This window comes from Amblyomma mixtum, chromosome 3 (assembly GCF_055824585.1).
Source record: "Amblyomma mixtum isolate Tamu chromosome 3, ASM5582458v1, whole genome shotgun sequence".
In the NCBI taxonomy this organism is placed as follows: domain Eukaryota; kingdom Metazoa; phylum Arthropoda; class Arachnida; order Ixodida; family Ixodidae; genus Amblyomma; species Amblyomma mixtum.
Window position 1 is genome coordinate 275,098,760 of NC_143014.1, and position 17,777 is coordinate 275,116,536.

Here is a 17,777-nt window from a genome sequence, read left to right on the forward strand (position 1 = left end):
AAACCAAACTATATATATATAGAATTATTTTTAGTAAAAATAGTCGTGTGTCAAGCACCAGTTTTGTTGACTACCTTGTTGGTGTCATTTTGTGCTTATTTTTTATTGCTTCTTGACAGGGCATGAACTTGTTTAACCATTTGCTCTGCAAAGATAATATGAGAGTATATCTGTGCTGCTGTGATACAGTGCTGCTAGTGGCAGGCTAGGAGATAAGTAACCTATTTTTAAAACATCAACTTGGGAACATGTAGGATATGGTGGTGTGACTTTGCCTGCCATGTTATACAAAGTGTTATCAGCGTATAATGTTGTTCCTTTAATGTAGTGGAAGGGCCACTTATGTAGACTGAAGTGAAATTGAAGTGCTGGTCATGTGTGATGTCTCATGCCCGCAGCTTACTGTGCTTGCAGTTTGCAGCAGTAGCTTCATTGAGCTCTCGTGATATGGATTGGATACAGTGCCTTCATGGTAGTGTTTGACACTGCATGTATATGCAGTGCTCTGTGCAGTGGAATCATGATTACTTGAACAGGATGAACTATAATTATTAGACTTTTAATTTACTTTTCATTTCAAACACATAGATACTGTTTAGCCAATTCCTTCCGTAAGCTGTTTTTTTTTTTTTGCACTCACTAAAATCTTCCACGTCTAGTGTTCGTCTTTTAGCGTACAATTCCCTTATCCGCCTGTTGTTGGAATATGCCGTAATTATCTGAGACCCTTTCACCTTAACCAACGTTAACAAACTAGAACGAATACAGCATAAGGTAGTTAGGTTTCTTTACAATTTATACTGCCGTACATCTGTCAGCCAGCTCTTGAAACAGAGTGTGGATTACCCTCAGTGACTGTGAATTTAATACTTCCCAATTTTTTACTTACTCCTCAGGTTATAACACGAGACAAAGGCATAACGCCTTTGAACGCACGAAATAACTTTTAAATATTCCTTTTTTTCGAGGACAATTACAGGCTGGAATAACCTAAATAACGAGATCGTTATCCAGAATGCTTTAGTAATGTTTGAAAAATGCCTGCAAATGTTATGAATTTGTTTTTCTATGCTTTTATATTTGATGTATACCCACCCTGCTATGATCTCATACTAGATTGCAGTATCTATAAATAAATAAATAAATAAGTAAAGGAGTAAATAAATAAATATTAATGAACAAACGAACTCTGTTGGCCAAGATGCATGCTGTAGTAGAGGGCTGTGGATTAATTTTGACTATCTGGGTACTTTAACGTAGACTGATATCTCTGATTTCGCCTTTATTGAGAAATAGTCACTATGCTGGGATTAGACTTGCAAAGCTTTTCTCTGCAGACAAACACTGTTGCTACTGAGCTGTAGCAGTAAATGTCTAAATTGTGACACACGGGTAGTGTGAGTTGAAGCCCATGTACCGTCAAATCCCTGTGTATTCGAATAGCGAAAACCTCTTGTAATTCGAACTAGGACACATGCTGGTGTACTGGTTGTGACTTGTGAAATCCTTGCTCCAGATGCAAGTCAGTGCATTGCTTGTCACTGGTGGCTACAGTTCCAGTAAACAGGTAGCAGTGTGAACCATGAAGCATCAACGTTGCCTCTCTATAACCACAGTGGTGGCCCAGTTGTTTGAGCATCTGCCTCGTGTGCGGGAAGTGTGGGGTTTGATCCCCAGTGCCACCATGTACCCACTGGTGACATGATGGTTACAAGCTTTCCCCTCACTTGGTGCTAAGCTTCCCTGAGGTTAAATGCTTGGAAAATGGGTCTGTAACCCCACCTTGTGTAGACAGAAAAAAATCATGGTTGATTTGTGGGGTAGGGCTAAATGCGAATTAGGTGCGCTAGCAGTTCGGTTTTCACTTCGGTTCCAGCGTCCAGATCCATTGTTCACGCGCGGCAGTTGTTCGGATAGCGCTAATGGGTTAATGTTCATATATGCGGCATTGGTCATTCATAGATCCCTGGCAGTCTTCCTACCATTCCTGGCGCAGTGGTCTGCGCCACAGTGGCTAAATATGCGGGGGATGGCCACTATAAGAATGCACTAAAATACTTTGTGGCTACAGTTCCCTTCTGCCCTTAGAACTTATCGTCATCAACATTGTGTCTTAAGTCTCACCCAAGGCAGTCAGCAAAGTGCATGTTAGTTGAAAGTCCAGGTACTGCCTTGAGAAGGTGAAAGTATGGTGGTGGCTACTGTGCTATTCAGGTGCACTGCATGACCTTTGGGGATCCACAGCTGCGGCAAGATTTTGCAGTTTGTCAACTGATTTCAGTCACCTGAAAAAAGCCCCCACTGAGGCTGGCAAAACAAAGAATTGAAAACGGCTGAGGAGGCTACCCAGCCAAGCTTCATCTCTCGACCATGTTCACTTTTGTTGTTTGGTTGACGGCCAGCGTTAAATTGGTGATATGCTGTCGGCTAAGCTTTTCTTCAGCCTAGTGGTGATGAGAACAATTTGGATCCTCTTATACAAACTAGCGTTAGCTTTTCCCTCCTAGTGTGTAGTCTGCTTTGGAGAGCATGGCCATGTTTCTTTGAAGGAACCAGCAGCTGATTTTTAACAATGTCAATTTTTTCAGCACAATGGGAAGCTTGGCATCCAAAGTGCTTGATCCCACAATGGCTGCAATAGAAATGCTCCAAAGCAATTTTACGAAAAAAATTGTGGGCAGTGGACACATTCAGTTTTGTGTATCCCATTGCTGTGAGCAGTGATAAGTGTATGCAGTATCTGTGAGATAGCAGGTGAAATTTGAGATTGCACCACAAATGTAGTGCCACCTCAAAAAAAGTAATCGTGTTGAATAATGCGATTGCAGTACAGGTTCGTGCCTTCAAGACTATTGCTTCGTCTTTTTTTTTTGCATTTTACATGCAAAAATTGTGCTGCCGTGCTGTGAGGGGAGCAGCTGTTTTGCTCGTCAGTGCAAAGGTAGCATTGCTTTTCAGTATAAACCTTTGCATAAACCTTTGCATCCTCCCATTGAGAGGATCACCCCTTAGTTAGTTAGAATCTGCCTATTTTAAATATTTTTAATCTCTCTAACTTCTGGTTCATTAGGTTGTGTGCATTTCAGTGAGGGCTGTGATGAATTTGTCATTTGGGTAAAGTTCACATTTAATCACTCTGTGCTTCTTCATTATTCTGTATTGGATAGCCTGATGTTCTTTCGTGGCTGTCAATAGCTGTAAATTAATGCTTTTGTTATTTCTTGGACCTTCTGCTCTTGCAAAGCTTTTTATTAGTTCCTTGCAATTCTGTGACAAGCCGAAAATTGTTCTGGCAGAAACGAGAAAATCTGTTCCTCATGCTGAGTGTCCTTGGTGTAATTTTCTTCTTCCATTTCTTCAATACTAGGGGCACACTTTCAACAGGGCTGAATACAAGGTTTCACCTGTGCTGACAGAAAGGACGGAAGAGTCCAACAAGGTTATGTGTGAGGTATGTCATAATCATGTTTTGCCTTGCAGAGACTGTATCTTGAAAAATAACCATTTCTTTGTTGTTCAAGGGAGTACTGTCAGGCCAGCATCAAATGTAAGCATGAGCTTCGAATAGAGCACAATTTTTCACCTTTGTATTTCCAGTCATAAAGAGAAACTAGTGTGATTCATGTTTTATTGTTGAGGATTCTGTGAAGTACGACTGTTTTCACACTGATCTTTCATTTTGCACTTGAGCAGTAATGCGTAGGGCTGTTTGCATTTGAATCCAGCCCGGCAGTATTTGTGCAGTTGCTCATCATGAGTTGCAGTACGGAATTAACATTCAGTGATTAACCACAACAGAAGGCTGTCACATTCATGTGCTGGCCCAGGAGAATGCTCTGTTGGTATTTATGGGCCACGACAGCTATGACGACAATAGGGGCCAGGGAATGGGCACTCGTGAGAATGTGCCATGTGTGAACACGTGATTCAGACAGGCTTAGGTGTGGACTGCACTATCTTAGTATCTTGTGGGTGCAGTGCGGCTGTCGCTTTTCTGCCTGTGCAATGGCAGAAAATCTGGTAGTTGCCCTCTCTCCGTGAACGACATTGCTTGCACTTTACAAAGCTCCTCTTACTCTTGCACAGAGAGGGATGCTTTGAAAGGTGGCTGGCAGTTCTTTATTTTTTTGGCAGCTATAGATGTCGGAGGCACTTTCACTGTAGCAAACAGCGTTGATGTTGTAGTATGTCATTACTGAAAACTCCTGGGTTCACTTGCTGTCCTGATTGGCTGAACCATGAGACACATATGGGGAATCTAGGCTCTTGATAACCTGTTATCTGTGGCTACATGGTTCTGTTGGGCCGGGGCACAGGTGCACCGATGGGGCAGGGGTTGGGGTATGGTATAGTTATTGCTGTTAGTGCTTGGCTTTAAAGGTGGACAAAGGTCTGGGAACTGGTGTTAGAATAGGTTACGTGTACAAACGAAAATCGCCTTTGTGGTGCGCCGCAGCTCATAGTGCGAGTGTCCTCTAGCAGGTGGCGTTTCACATTGGGTCCTTGGACTAAAATGGATTTGGCAAAGGGTCAAACAGGAATGCAAGGAACATTTATGGCTAAAAGGAAAAGTGGCAGGAGAGCAAACACTCCTTGGTTTTGTATACCTGTGGACAGGAGCTAATGCCAAAGAGGAAAACAGAAAAATGGTAGAATGTATCACCAGCGACACTGATGACCTAGGAGGGCGAGATAATTATACTAGGCGACATGAATGCACACATAGAATACCTGCATGGGTACACAGATTCGACAGGAAGCATGCTGCTGGATATGTGTGACAGGCATGATTTAGTTGTATGTAATGGTACCAAGAAGTATGAAGGGCTCATAACATGGGAGGCAGGGAGTCTGCGCTTGACGCTAGGTTATGCACTTGTGTCACACAGGATGTATAATAGGCTAGGGGTAGTGAGCATGGATGAACATGGTTCCAGAAGTCTAGGTAGTGAGCACAAACGTATCTAGCTGATTTTCAGAAGAGAAACCAATGTAGGACCAAGGCTAGATGAACAATCAGATGGGGTCTGAGAAAGTAATTTCTGAGGTTAACAAAGCAGAATGGATTTACACAAAATTAACTCGACTGCTTGAGCTAGAGCTGGCTAAGGCACGGGTGAGGCCAAAAGGGAAAAGAAGATGTAATCCCAAGATTTGGTGGGATGAGGAGGTGGAGCCCTTACTCCGGGGCCCCATTGGCAGGTAACACCGCCCGCGTTCATTGAACCAAGGCCTTTTGGGTCTTAAGGTCTTGGCAGTCGAGAAGGGCCGCCTCCCAGTCCTCTGTGGTGGGGTTGTAGGGGGATAAATGAACCATGTGGAAGGTGTCAGCCACGTCCCCACAGAACTGGCACGTGCCATCAAAGGTTGCCGGGCGCAGTTCAGTGTTAGTGAGAATTTTGATGAAGTGCTCGTTAGCGCTATCCAGTCTCTTACAAGGGGCTGGGTAGCGTCGGTGCTCCTCCTTGCAGTAATCGGTGATATGTTTGAGTGTAAGGGCCAGGTGGGAGTAGGCTTCCAAGAACAAGGAGATAGCCCGGGGAGAGAGTGTGCGGGTGGCCTGATTGGCTTGTTCGTTTCCCTGGAGTGCCTGGTGACGAGGGGCCAAAATCAGGTTACAGGGAGTTGGAGCTTCAATCGGCAGCTGGATTGTAGTATGCACAGGGCAAATTGGGGAGCCCATCCCAGCTCATAGTTTCGACAGGCCCCTTGTGAGTCGGTGTTGTGTTTCGACTTGGGATTAGTGAGAGCCAGAGCAATGGCAATCTCTTCAGCGTGTGTTGCGCTGTAGGCTTTGAAAGTGGCCCCGTTAAATGTGTTTTTAATGTGTACGACTGCAGCCGTGTACCACCCCCCGTGGTGTGGGTCGGCAATATTCATGTAATATACGTGTTGTTGGTGACATAGTATCCCGCCAAATCTTTGGCGTGTGCCTTGCGACGACCGCTATGGTCTTCTCTGGACACGTTGCGGGGAAGGGATCATACCCTGATCCCTTCCAGGGTTCTGGCGCTCTCTCCCTTTCCTCAATGTGATAGTTGTGCTTGATGTGTAGCCATTCCAAGAGGCGGCGACCGAACGTGGTCTGTGCAAGACGTGTGCATTGGTTGACTAAGTGAGCTTCTCGAAGCTCCCGGAAGGTGTTCCCCACGCCTGAGGCCAGAAGTCTCTGGTTGGACGTGGCGACTGGGAGGTCGAGAGCCCGCTTGATGACTTCCTGGGGGATGACCTCCAGTTGGTTGGTATCATCGTGTTTGCGCAGGTGCAAGTAGGGGGTCGAGTAGAGGATTCTGCTTGTTAAGAAAGCATGGGCAAGCTTTGCTTCGTAATCTACTCCGCTTGTTGGAGACCTGGCGGACCATGCGGCCCACCTGGTCTCCCACTGTGCGAAGTTTGGCCAGGGTGGTGTATGAAGAGGCCAAGGACACGGATCTCCTTGGCCTCCCGGATTGGTCCCGTGGGGAGACTGATGTGAAATGGAGTTTTTTTACAGAGGGGAGGGACGTATGTGCACAAATCCAGATTTAGCTGGGCCGCACTGGAGTCCGCAGTAGGTCGCATATTCGTCGACTGGGGGTCGCCGCTGCTTGCAGGCAGGATTCCATATGGCACAGGTTACCTTTGTAATATCATCTGTGTAAAGGGCGTGATGTATCCCGGGCAGAGAAGACAATTTGGAGGGAAGGTGAAGCATTGCCAAATTGAAGGGGAGGGAGACAGGACCGCGCCTCGAGGTGTTCCCCTCGAGCCGATGGTGTATGGCCCGTGTTCCTCATCTTGTATGCGTATATAGGCTTGACGGTCTGTAAGAAATTGTTTTACGTAATGGAACGTTATGTGGCTACAGTTGGTGTGACTGAGGTGGTCCAGGATTACTTAGCGATTGACGTTGTTGAATGCGCCTTTAAGATCCAATGCCAGGACCACCTTGTCGTTGTGGAGACATTCGACAGGATCTAAGATGTCGCGGTGGAGCTGCAGAAGTATATCCTGTGCTGACTTGTGAGGGCGGAAACCGAACATGGTGTCCGCGAAGATGTGGTGTGTTTCAAGAAGAAAATTGGAGAGTGTTGCACCATCATCTCCATCAGCTTGTCGACGCAAGACGTGAGGGAGATAGGGCGAAGGTTCTCCACATCAATAGGTTTGCCGGCCTTCGGGATGAATGTTGAGAGAGCTGGCTTCCAGTTGAGTGGGAGAGGAGTCTCTCCATCCCAAATGCTATTGATGTATTTGAGGAGCGCAGCGTTGGCTACGTTAGGAAGGTTGGCCAAGAGCTTGACTGTAACCCTGTTGTGCCCGGGTGCAGTGCCGCGCTTCATCTTGCTCAAGGCCACCCGGAGGTCGTGGAACTGGAACGGGGTGGGGTGTTCAGCTCCGTGTTCTTTTTGCTTGCATACGAGTATGCGGTTGGCGGGGGTCCTTGGTGGTGCATAGGTCTCTGTCCCTGAGCGTGTGTGCTAGCCGTGTTGTCGTTCCTGTAAAGTTGTGCAAGGCCCTATGTGGCATTGGGTTTCCGTGGATGTTTGTGTTAGATCGATGAGAGCGCGGAACAGGCGCCACGTGGTGCATCCAGACATCTAGCTTTGACGAACTAGACAAACATTTACCTTTGACAAACTAGCTTTGAGTGAGCTTAGGCTTAACTCGCTCAAAGCCCAATTCCCTATTCCTCCCGTGTCGAGCGACGAGGAAGAAAACATAACAGACAGGGAGATTCCTACTCCTGTGGAGAGTCGCGCCGCAGCCTTGGAGACCCGGATGACCGCGATTGAAACACAATTGGCTGACCTCCCCAAAATTATCCACAATACCATTGTGTGTCAGATGAAGAGTGTCATCGCACTGGTAACACAAGCCGTAACTCACATTATCCAAAAATGGATACAAGACAATCCGCGCGTCCTTCAATGCGTAGGGCCCATGAGGGATGCTAACTGCCCCTCAAAATTCAACAGAGTCATTCCCGATGAGTCAGACTTTTCGGAAGACTCCTGCACGTCTGCGCCAGGCACTAGCGGACTGGGGAGTCTTAACAACGTAACCCCACCCTTCGTCTCTGACGCCCCCACCCCTAATTCGCGAGCAAGAACTGAGCCGCTTACACTAACACAGTGGAACTGCAGAGGTCTCAAGAACCGCAAGAAGCGGGCTCATCTCCGCCTCTACCTTGAGACCCTCGAGTTCCTCGTCACCGTGGTCGCCCTTCAGGAACCTAGCGGTGATGCCAAACTCTCAAACTACACTACATTTCAACACAACCCGCAGACGTGTGTACTTGTTCACGAGCAGTATACTGTGCAGTATTTTTGCGTGCTGATTCTAAATATGTAAGTTAATTTTATGTAAAACAAGTTCTTTTGCACTTATATAATATGTTGTGTTACTTTTTGCCGAGAGCTTTCGATAAATTTTGCTGCAGTAAACTTGCTAGGACGCATGCCATTGGCTTGTCTTGACATCAAACTGTGCAATGAAAGCAAAATTATTATCCTGCCTATCATAGAAGTTGAGTTACAGTGTTTTGAATTTGCCACTTCACAAGTGGGAAGAAACTTATAATATAAAAATCCTAACTCACCTTATGTAACATTCAGGATAATAATTTTACCCTTATTGCATAGCTTGATGTAAAGAAAAACCAATGGCATGAAATTTAACAAGTTCCCTGCAGTAGAATTTCTTTCAAACCCTCGGCAAAAGTTATATAACATACTGCATAAGTGCACAAGGACTTGTTGTACATAAAATTAAATTGCATATTTGGAATCAGCATGCAAAAATACATATTCTCTGCACATTTTGTGGTTGTGACTTCATTAATAAAAATTTATTTCTAAGACCCTCTTCCCCCTTTAAGAACGTCATGCTCAGTGAAATTTTCACACAAGCTGTGCAGGTGGCGGGAAGGGATCCCCTCCTGATCGTCGGCGACTTCAATGCCCCGAGCAGGCTCTGGGGGTAACCCCAGGAAGACACGCATGGGAGGAAGCTTGTGGAACTTCTGTCCACACTTGGACTCACCCTCCACACTGACCCTGCCAAGCCAACCACGTGCCGGCAATTCGTTTCGACGAGACACTTGCCCAGACCTCACATTTACACACAACATAAGCCATGCGGACTAGCTGAATACAGGTCGTGATCACTGTATAATCAACAAAACCATTTACATGCGTCTCCTGAAATGCCCACTCACACAAGCTCGTGTCCCGGACTGGAGGACTTTCTGCACCTCTCTACCTATCATGGACCCCCTCCAGTCGGGATACGACGCCTGGTCCAAGTCGCTCATGTCCACACACAACACAAAAAGCAGACGCAGCTCACGGAAACACAAATGGACATGGACAACCACCTCTTTCACCTTTGGGAGGCCCTCCGCAGCCTCACCAAACGATGGAAGGAACAGAAACATAATAGGCACCTCAAGAATTGCATCCTCAAACTCGCACAGTGGGCCGCGGAATATGCTACCCAGCCAGCCGACACTAACTGGGTGGACCGGAAAGGGCAGAGAAGGTTTCTAGTAACACTCTGACAGGACCAGGTGGTATTCAGATTATATAAATATAGTAACTGGGACCAAAATCTCAGCACACAGTGAGCGAAATGATAATGGATGGGAAAGGCCCGATTAATGGCGACAAAACGAGCAAAGCTGACATAGACAACTATCGTCCCATAACAGTGATATAAACAGCTACCGTCCCATAACAGTGGTGTCTGTGGTCTACGGGGTGGTGATGCAAATTATAAAGAACTGACTGCAGGCATAAGTGGAGAATGAGGGTGGGCTAGGGGAGCTGCAAAATCAGTTCTGGAAACAAAGAAAAGGGTTCTGGAATGTGATGTGCATTAGAGGCTGGCCTCTAGTGAACATCACATTTATGCTCACAACTCATTTTTCTGCAGTGTTGTATGTGCATTGAATGTAGCCAGTTTTTAATGTACGAATCTTCTTTGAGTAGACCTTTTCAGTATAGGAGTTTCATTGTCTTTTGGGATGCTGTGGGATGGGCTAAAGAATTGGCTCTGAGGCTGAATAGAAATGCCTCTGTATCCAGTGGATCCACAAGTCTACATTGACTTGTGGGGGGGGGGGGGGAGGGGTGTAGTAGAACTGGCACTCTGTGATCAAGGACCACATTCATCTGCAAGAACGCTTTGTTGCCTACTGGGGTTGGTTCTGTGGCCAGTTATGAACAGCTTTATGGATTTGATGTCTATTTGGTGCTAGCCCTAAATGCCATGAAGCTGCATTCTTCTGGTGCAAGGTGCAGAAACCATTCTGAGGGTATCAGAGTGTATGCTGTCCTCTAAAAGGACTAAAGTAAAGCATGCTACAGTGGCATCAGGCAGGAGTGCTTTAAATATTTATGTAAATTTAAATTGAAATGAATTGAATGAATTATTGAATTCAACTTGAATAAAAATTTAAAATTTTTAAATAACTGAGGACTGTAGCTTCTGTGCTGCAAATAGCAAGAGGAGAGGGGAAAGCCTTCAAAGTGGGAAAGGGTGATTTTTGGCTCGTTGTTGCTATGTTAATGTGAAATGCATTAGTGAAATGTTTGCAGGAAGACTTTGATGCTATGGTACCCTTTCATGCTCAAGAAATTGATAACTGCTGGTATGCAATTGAGATGCTCTGAATTTACCAGTCCTGAAATTTGTTACTGCAGATATACCCCCTGTCTAAGCCAAGAGCATAATTGTATTGCTTTAACCACATTTGCTTATGTCCTCTTTCTTCAAAAGAATCAGTCTCTTTTCCATTACACATTACACCAGGTGCTGAGCTAAACATAACCAAGTTTTATGAAAGATGGAGTGTCGTAGGCAAGTGAAACGGACTCAGTGCTCTTGAGAGTCTACTGCTAACTTTTTAAATATTGGCTTTGGGAAAAAAAGTCATTTCGGAAGGGCTAGATCATCTTGGAAAACAGCCGGCTGAAATGTTTGCAACTAGGTACCATTTACATAGCTTTTTTTTACCGGCTATAAAAGAAAGCGCACATTATTCAAAGTCTACCACTTCACAGCAGTGCTACTTGAGCACCCCAGATGGGATTTCAGTGAGAAAAACTACGCATATCTCATGTCCCACACCCAGTGTAATTGCAGAGCCCAGCCAGAGACAGTGCTCCGAAAAGAAGCGAATTTTTTTTCACTGACAGCGCGTCTTGGGGTGCTCAAGTAGAACTGCTGTAAAGTGGTAGATTTTGAATTTTGCAGGAAAAAAAAGAAAAAAGCTGCGTAGACGGTACCTTGTTGCAAACACTTCAGCCGGCTATTTTTCAAGGTGACGTAAAATTTTTGTATTGACGCTTTTCATTTTCTAAAGCCAATATTTGAAAATTTAGCTAGTTAGTTGAACTAATTAACTAACTTTGCAGATAGAAAAAAATATTGTTGACTAGTGCACACGACTCTCAACAGCAGTGCGATACGCAGTGTCTTGGGAGTGTCGACTTCCTGGATTCTGCACATTTGAGTGATTCGTGCAAGATATTTGGGTAGTATCCTATTTGTTAGTACTAGCCGTTTTGTACAGAAAGTAGTAGCTGGTTGGCTGAAAAAATTTAATGCCTTCATACTGTTTTCATAGTTTCAACAAGTTTGAACATTTGCTCACTCTAAAGACAGTATGAAGGTGTTTGCAAGGTGGCAGTTTTTCTTGGGTAGTACACTTTTCCTGTGCTCTGAAAGCTGATAATGCCTAGCTTCAGATAAATTATGATAGTTCATAGTGTGCCTTTTACCTTGTGTTATTCTGAGCTGCAAAAACACTATTTTTGATGATGTATTTCTTCATTACCTGGAGTAATTAACAAGCTGTAGGAGTCAAGTCTGAAAAATGCCTTATTTATTTCCTTAAGCAGGATTTTTTGTGAATTTTTTTCAGTGTAAAAAAAAAAAGCTGGTTGTAATTCGTTGCACTGTTTTTTTTTTTTAATATGCAGTTTTTGGCTCAGTGCGTGCCACACATTAGGCAAGAGGATGTCCTGTACATTCTGGAAAGACTCAAGTCCCTGGTGTGCCACACGAACCTGCACTTCCTGGCCTCTCAAGGGTTCCAGCGTAGTGTGAGTTACATGGCCAGGAGCATTCAGGAGGACAGCTCGACAGCCTACTTGCACCTGAAAGAACTTACAGACGAACTGCGTGCGCATCGTGAGAAAAAGCCGAGGGAGCAGACGCCCGACTGTGACTGTGTGATGAGTGCTGCCGGGCCAGAAGGTGACTCGCGGGCTGGACGTTTGAACCAAAGCGGTGCAGTACAAAGACTCAGGTGTCCTGGGTCTTCGTTGAACACCGGTGCTGAAGCGTCAGGACTGCGAGGCAACTCTTCGGGTGCCTCATTTGAGGGGCAACCCGGTACGAGTGGCCTTGCAGGCAGGAACTGCAGGTGTAGCAGTAGACAGATGGAGAATCAACAACTGAGGAATGGCGTTGGCTGTACAGGGGAGTGCAACAGTCTATCACGTCGAGACATTCGGAACATTCAAAAGCTACAAGATTACCTTTTGGTGAGTTGACTGAGCACTTTATTTATGACTGGTCTATTTCTTGATGAGATTGTTCTGAATATTTTTTCTGTGGAGAACACCTGCAGTGTAACTTGTGTGTTTAGAGTGTCTGTAAGTCGCAATGTCATAATAACAATAATTAGGTCCTCCAGTGTTGAGATGAACTTTGGAAGCCTTTTCACTGTTGGTTATATATTGGGAAAATATGGAAAGCTGATAGCTGATGTTGGTGCTGTATGAATGGGAGTGCAGTGTGGGAGGAATATCCACATAGCTTAAAAAGTGGGATTTAGTGTAAATGCTTATCATAAAAACCCATGCATAGTATAGATCTGCATATAAACGAGGTGGAGTTTGGGGATAGCAGAAATGGAAAAATGTTTTCACCTGTGTGTGAAGTGAGTAAAAGAGTGCAATCAGTTTGAAGATTCTTTTCGGAAGTTGCAGAAGCAGAACATCCTCCGATTGGTTTATGCCGGCGTACCGGATACGATGTGTGTGTGGAGCATGTAGCAGAGGTGCCAAATAATACCTGGCAGGTACAGATCTGGGTGCTGTGTTCACGCTTACTCATGTCCCGTGCTATGTGCATGGGCTGACCGGTTCCGGCATATGTGCGGGCGCCTGGAAGTGTCCGGAGTTGGAGCTTTAGTGATCGTCATCGTCGGGTGTGCTTCCTTCTGAGAGGCCCTTGTCAGAGATATTTTCTCATAGAAACGCATCTTCGGTACCGTCTAGTGCATTCGATATCCCACATTTCTTGAAACCGCGGCCAACGAGCTCTTTGGGGGTTCTGGCCCAAGTATCTGCAGTCCAACTGCACAGTGTAGCTGGAGGTGCTTGTGACCAGCAGCAGTAACTGCAGGCTCTCCCTGCCTTATCCAGTCCATGTAGCAGCGCTTGACATGGTGCTGATGCTTTTAATACTTATGATTACTTTCCTTTTAAAAGCAGCAGAGGTCATCCTGCTTCCAGTAGCGTGGCTGTCGCGAGGTCAGGTCAGTGTAGTGAAGTTGGGCCAAAATGGCTCCTCATGCATTCCTTGAAAACTCCAACTAATGCAGACAAGTAGACAAGGTTTTGTCACGGTGAACAGTAACAATTACAGTGGACTATTTTTAGGGGAACTCTGTTGACCTAAATTCTCTGATAAGCTGACATGTTGGAGACATTTGTTTACTTTCTCACAAAATGCAGGAACTAAAGTTTAGTAAATACCGGCCGTTGAATTGTGCACACTGGCTAAGGTAAACACATGCCATGCTGCATGCCTAGCACTTTGTAGCACCAAGAGGACAATTGGATTGCATCATTGTGCAATTAAAGGTAATGCAGTGGAGAGATCTGTGCCATAAAGTAGCAACCACACTGAGCATGACTTCACTGTGGGCCTGTGTAATGCCGGTGCACATACTTCCAGCATGGTGTGCCTACTGGAGCCAGTCAGAAAACCTGTCAGGACACAGTTGCATTTTAAGCCAGAGCAGCCTGTATGCAGCCGATCCCATCATGATTTCGGCTTCTTTTTTCTGCGTTCTTCAAAAAGTAATGGTGCTGTGGGCATTAGCTTTTCTCGCGCTCATTTCGCAAAGTAGGACGTTAAATTTTTCGGCTTAAGTCAAAGCATGGCTTCAGTCACTTGTATGGCAGTCTGACTCGCAGACTTTTTTTTGTTGGGCTCCTTTATTTGACCAAGTGTAGCAAAGATTTGCTTGTATTTTCAGCACGTATTGCTTGGTAGCGGAAAATTTCTATGCAATTTTTTACGTTCCTTAATGTGCTGACTTAAGTGTTAATTTTTCTCAGTGTTTTGTTGGAACCATTTTTAAATACAATAGCCAGAAAGTAGTCCTCATTCTATACCACAGTGTAAGAATATATTTTAGTGTTGACACTCTGCCCGACGAGGCAACCAGATCTTGTTTGCTACTCCTCGCACTTCAGAATGCGCACAGATGGTGCCACGTGATGTAGGCTTGTCAAGCTGCTGAGCTACAGCGGGCTGTACTGCAAATGCGGCGGGATAGTTCAGTGCCATGGCATGTATGCGTGCTTATTTAAGTGCGGCAAAGCAGAGAAGTATTGAAACTGCTGTTGACACCGAGGCATTTTATGCTGCTTCGTGCTCTACTTGCTGGGACTGCAGGATTGGATGGAACAGCAGTGAGGACGCAGCCCTGTGGTTCTTTGGAGCTTGTTATTGAAATACATTCATTGCAAGGTTTTTTTTTATCCGCACAACTGATGAGAGCATAGTGTGCCTCAGCACGGAAGTCCCCACATTTGGGCCAGCAAGCCTATGTGTACATTCAAACATTGCGTGAGCATGTAATGAGCCGATGCTGTGGCGAGATGAGGCCCATAGTGCAGAGAGTATAGTTTACTTCAGTGAACTGGGTTCTTTGATGTGTGCAGAAATATCAAGGGCGTTTCCGAATTTTACCTGCATCACAAATACTGCCCCAAAGCCGGGAATCGGACCCATGCTCTCGTGCTCGGTAGCAGTCGCATGCGCCATTATATACGCGAGCACCGGGAGTGAAATGAAACCTAGAGTAGGACGGTTTAGTGGGGACATTTGCGAAGTTTTAGTAGCTAGTGCAGTGCACTTTTAGCTTGCGAAAATGCCCCTGGGGTTCCTCCCGCTGAGCTCACCTTTTACGCCGAAACTGACTATACTGAGTGGCTGATGATCTCAAGGAAAGACTCTCAGTGGGCTTCTTCGATTATCCGCCTCTGGCAGCCCGCGGGTTGCTTGCGGGCTGCCCGAGCGCGCTCGATTTTCTCGGGTTGCTCCGCCCACTTCCGGTGGCTGCCCGGAACGCGTTCGTTTTTCTCTGGCTGGGCGGTTTCGGGCTGCCAGCCGGCGGCCAGACTCGCCAGGACGATTTTGTGCTGGCAGCGCTCGGGCAGCTAGCAGACGACAGAGAGGTGTACGGTAGCGGGAAGCTCGCGCGGCCATTTTTATAAGGACTAGAAGGACCGCGGTTCTTCATGCGATGTTTTGCGCGATGCAGGTGCTTGTTTCGACTAGGCCACGGTGCATATCGACTGTGTCGCCTGCAATGGCACCTTTTGCGGTAGTTATCGGTGTTTATTGATATGTTTTGCGTGCGTATGCGCGATCATATTTCGATCGTCTCACCACCTCGCAAGCACAATTGCTCGCTTCATATTACGATCGCATACTTCTGATTCACAAAATATTTCGGCTGTTAATTTCGTGCGCCCGGCGGATATTGCGATGGTGTTCGAGGCCTTTCACGAGAGCAACCGGATTCCAGTTCCGAGTACGCGTTCAGACGCGCGCATATATGCATGTGCTGAACGTGTTTTACGAAGTATTGGTTGAGTGCGATACGGGAGCGTATGGTCTTAATTGCGTTTGGCGCAGTGCAAAAGTGGATATGCTTTGAAAAACGCTTGACTGAAGCATGTCCTTTATTAAAAGCCCTCACGAGCACATTGCTCGAGACATCTCTGCGGGCAATAATTGTCGCGCCGACCAATTAAGTGCTGATTCTGTCGTCGCCAACTGATGTACAGCTTCATGCTCGGGCCTTCTGCCACATATGCTCAAAATATCTGAGAATTACCCTAGGCATGCACCTCCTCGCGTTTGGCTCATTTTAAAAAGAGATAAAAATGAGCTCTAGCGCTGATCGTCATGCAATCACACGCGGACGTGAGGCGCCGACACGCAGGGCTTTATTGTAGCGCCTTTCATATTCCAGTGCCAGTTCTCTGCTATAAAGCTGTATTATTACAGAAACGACGCAGCTAAATTTATACAGTGCACCCGCTTGTTCTAGGTGGACGTTCAACAAGCTGATATGCGCTTTTGCCGAGATTATGCGTTCCTTGCCTGCAGCAAAAGCCGGCGGCCGACAGACTACAGTTGAACGAACGTATATCGATTCTTTTCTGCTTACGCCGCCGCGGTGGCTCAGTGGCTATGGTGCTCGGCTGCTGACCCAAAAGACGCGGGTTCGATCCCGGCCGCGGCGGCTAGAATTTCTTTGGAGGAGAAATTCTAGAGGCCCGTGTACTGTGCGATGTCAGTGCACGTTAAAGAACCCCAGGTGGTCGAAATTTCCGGAGCCCTTCACTACGGCGTCTCTCATAGCCTTAGTCGCTTTGGGACGTTAAACCCCACAAAACTAAACAAAATTTTCTGCTTACAGCTTACAGGAAGCAGGTTACGAGCGTAGAAATCGCAACGACCACAGCAGAGTCCACCAGGGTCGATCGTCGGCGGTCATACCAGTCATATATACTTACTGCGTTGTAGCAAACACGCAATAATCCGAGAGTACGGCTTGTCGTTTGATAAGCAACGCACGGGCAGTTTTTCCGTCCTATGCTTGAAGCTTACACAGTGCACCGAAGGCACACGCTCGCGTTGTCGTTGCCGATGTATACGAGTGCGAGCTTGATCAGCTGCATGTTCTGCAGTCTGCGGCACGCAGCCCTCAATAACTGCGAGTCGTTGTTTTCGATACCAAGCAGCCGATTCCTACCTTTCGCGCGTGAGACGCAGAACGCGAAGCTAGAGAGAGCATCTGCCCTCCGTGATCCGCGACTTGCTTGCCGCCGTGATTGCCGGCAGGCTGGTTCCGGTGGCCGCCAGCCCACGTGATCATGATGCGTTTTCCTGTCAGAGGCGAACTTGCGGGCCGCCAGCGGGCTGCCCGAGCGCGGTTAATCGAAGAGGCCCAGTGGCTATGGTGCTCGGCTGCTGTCCCAAAAGACGCGGGTTCGATCCCGGCCGTGGCGGTTGAATTTCTTTGGAGGAGAAATTCGAGGCCCGTGTACTGTGCGATGTCAGTGCACGTTAAAGAACCCCAGGTGGTCGAAATTTCCGGAGCCCTCCACTACGGCGTCTCTCATAGCCTTAGTCGCTTTGGGACGTTAAACCCCATAAACCAAACCAAACCAAACCAGTCTGGCATGCATGCGAAAAGATAAAATACTTATGTCGGTTCCAAAGAATTGCAGTGGGCCTGCTAAAGTGAGTACGTTGCCCTTAATATTCTGCCTCAAAATGCTCCATCGATTATTCGAAAGTCGTGGAAATTATGTACCTGCATATTTATTATAAACGTTGCCAGCATATTTTCTGCCTTTCATACCACCGTGTTTTGTGGCACCAAAATGCACAGTGGGTGCAAACTGCTGGAGGCAATGAGATCGCTGGAAGAAATTATTTGCTGTGTTGCCATGCCATCTTACATTTAGTGTGCC

General features: G+C 46.3%; 1 protein-coding gene across 4 annotated transcripts in view; it reads left to right on the forward strand.

Annotated features, from left to right (window-relative positions):
- LOC149354945 (death domain-associated protein 6-like) overlaps window positions 1–17,777 on the forward strand; it is a 104,963-nt gene that overhangs the window by 27,849 nt on the left and 59,337 nt on the right. For all 4 annotated transcript variants that reach the window (XM_089583554.1, XM_089583553.1, XM_089583556.1 and 1 more), the window contains 2 exons: window positions 3,368–3,451; window positions 11,967–12,533. In XM_089583554.1, coding sequence (XP_089439680.1) covers window positions 3,368–3,451; window positions 11,967–12,533 — 651 coding nt within the window. The remainder of the gene's footprint in view (window positions 1–3,367; window positions 3,452–11,966; window positions 12,534–17,777) is intronic.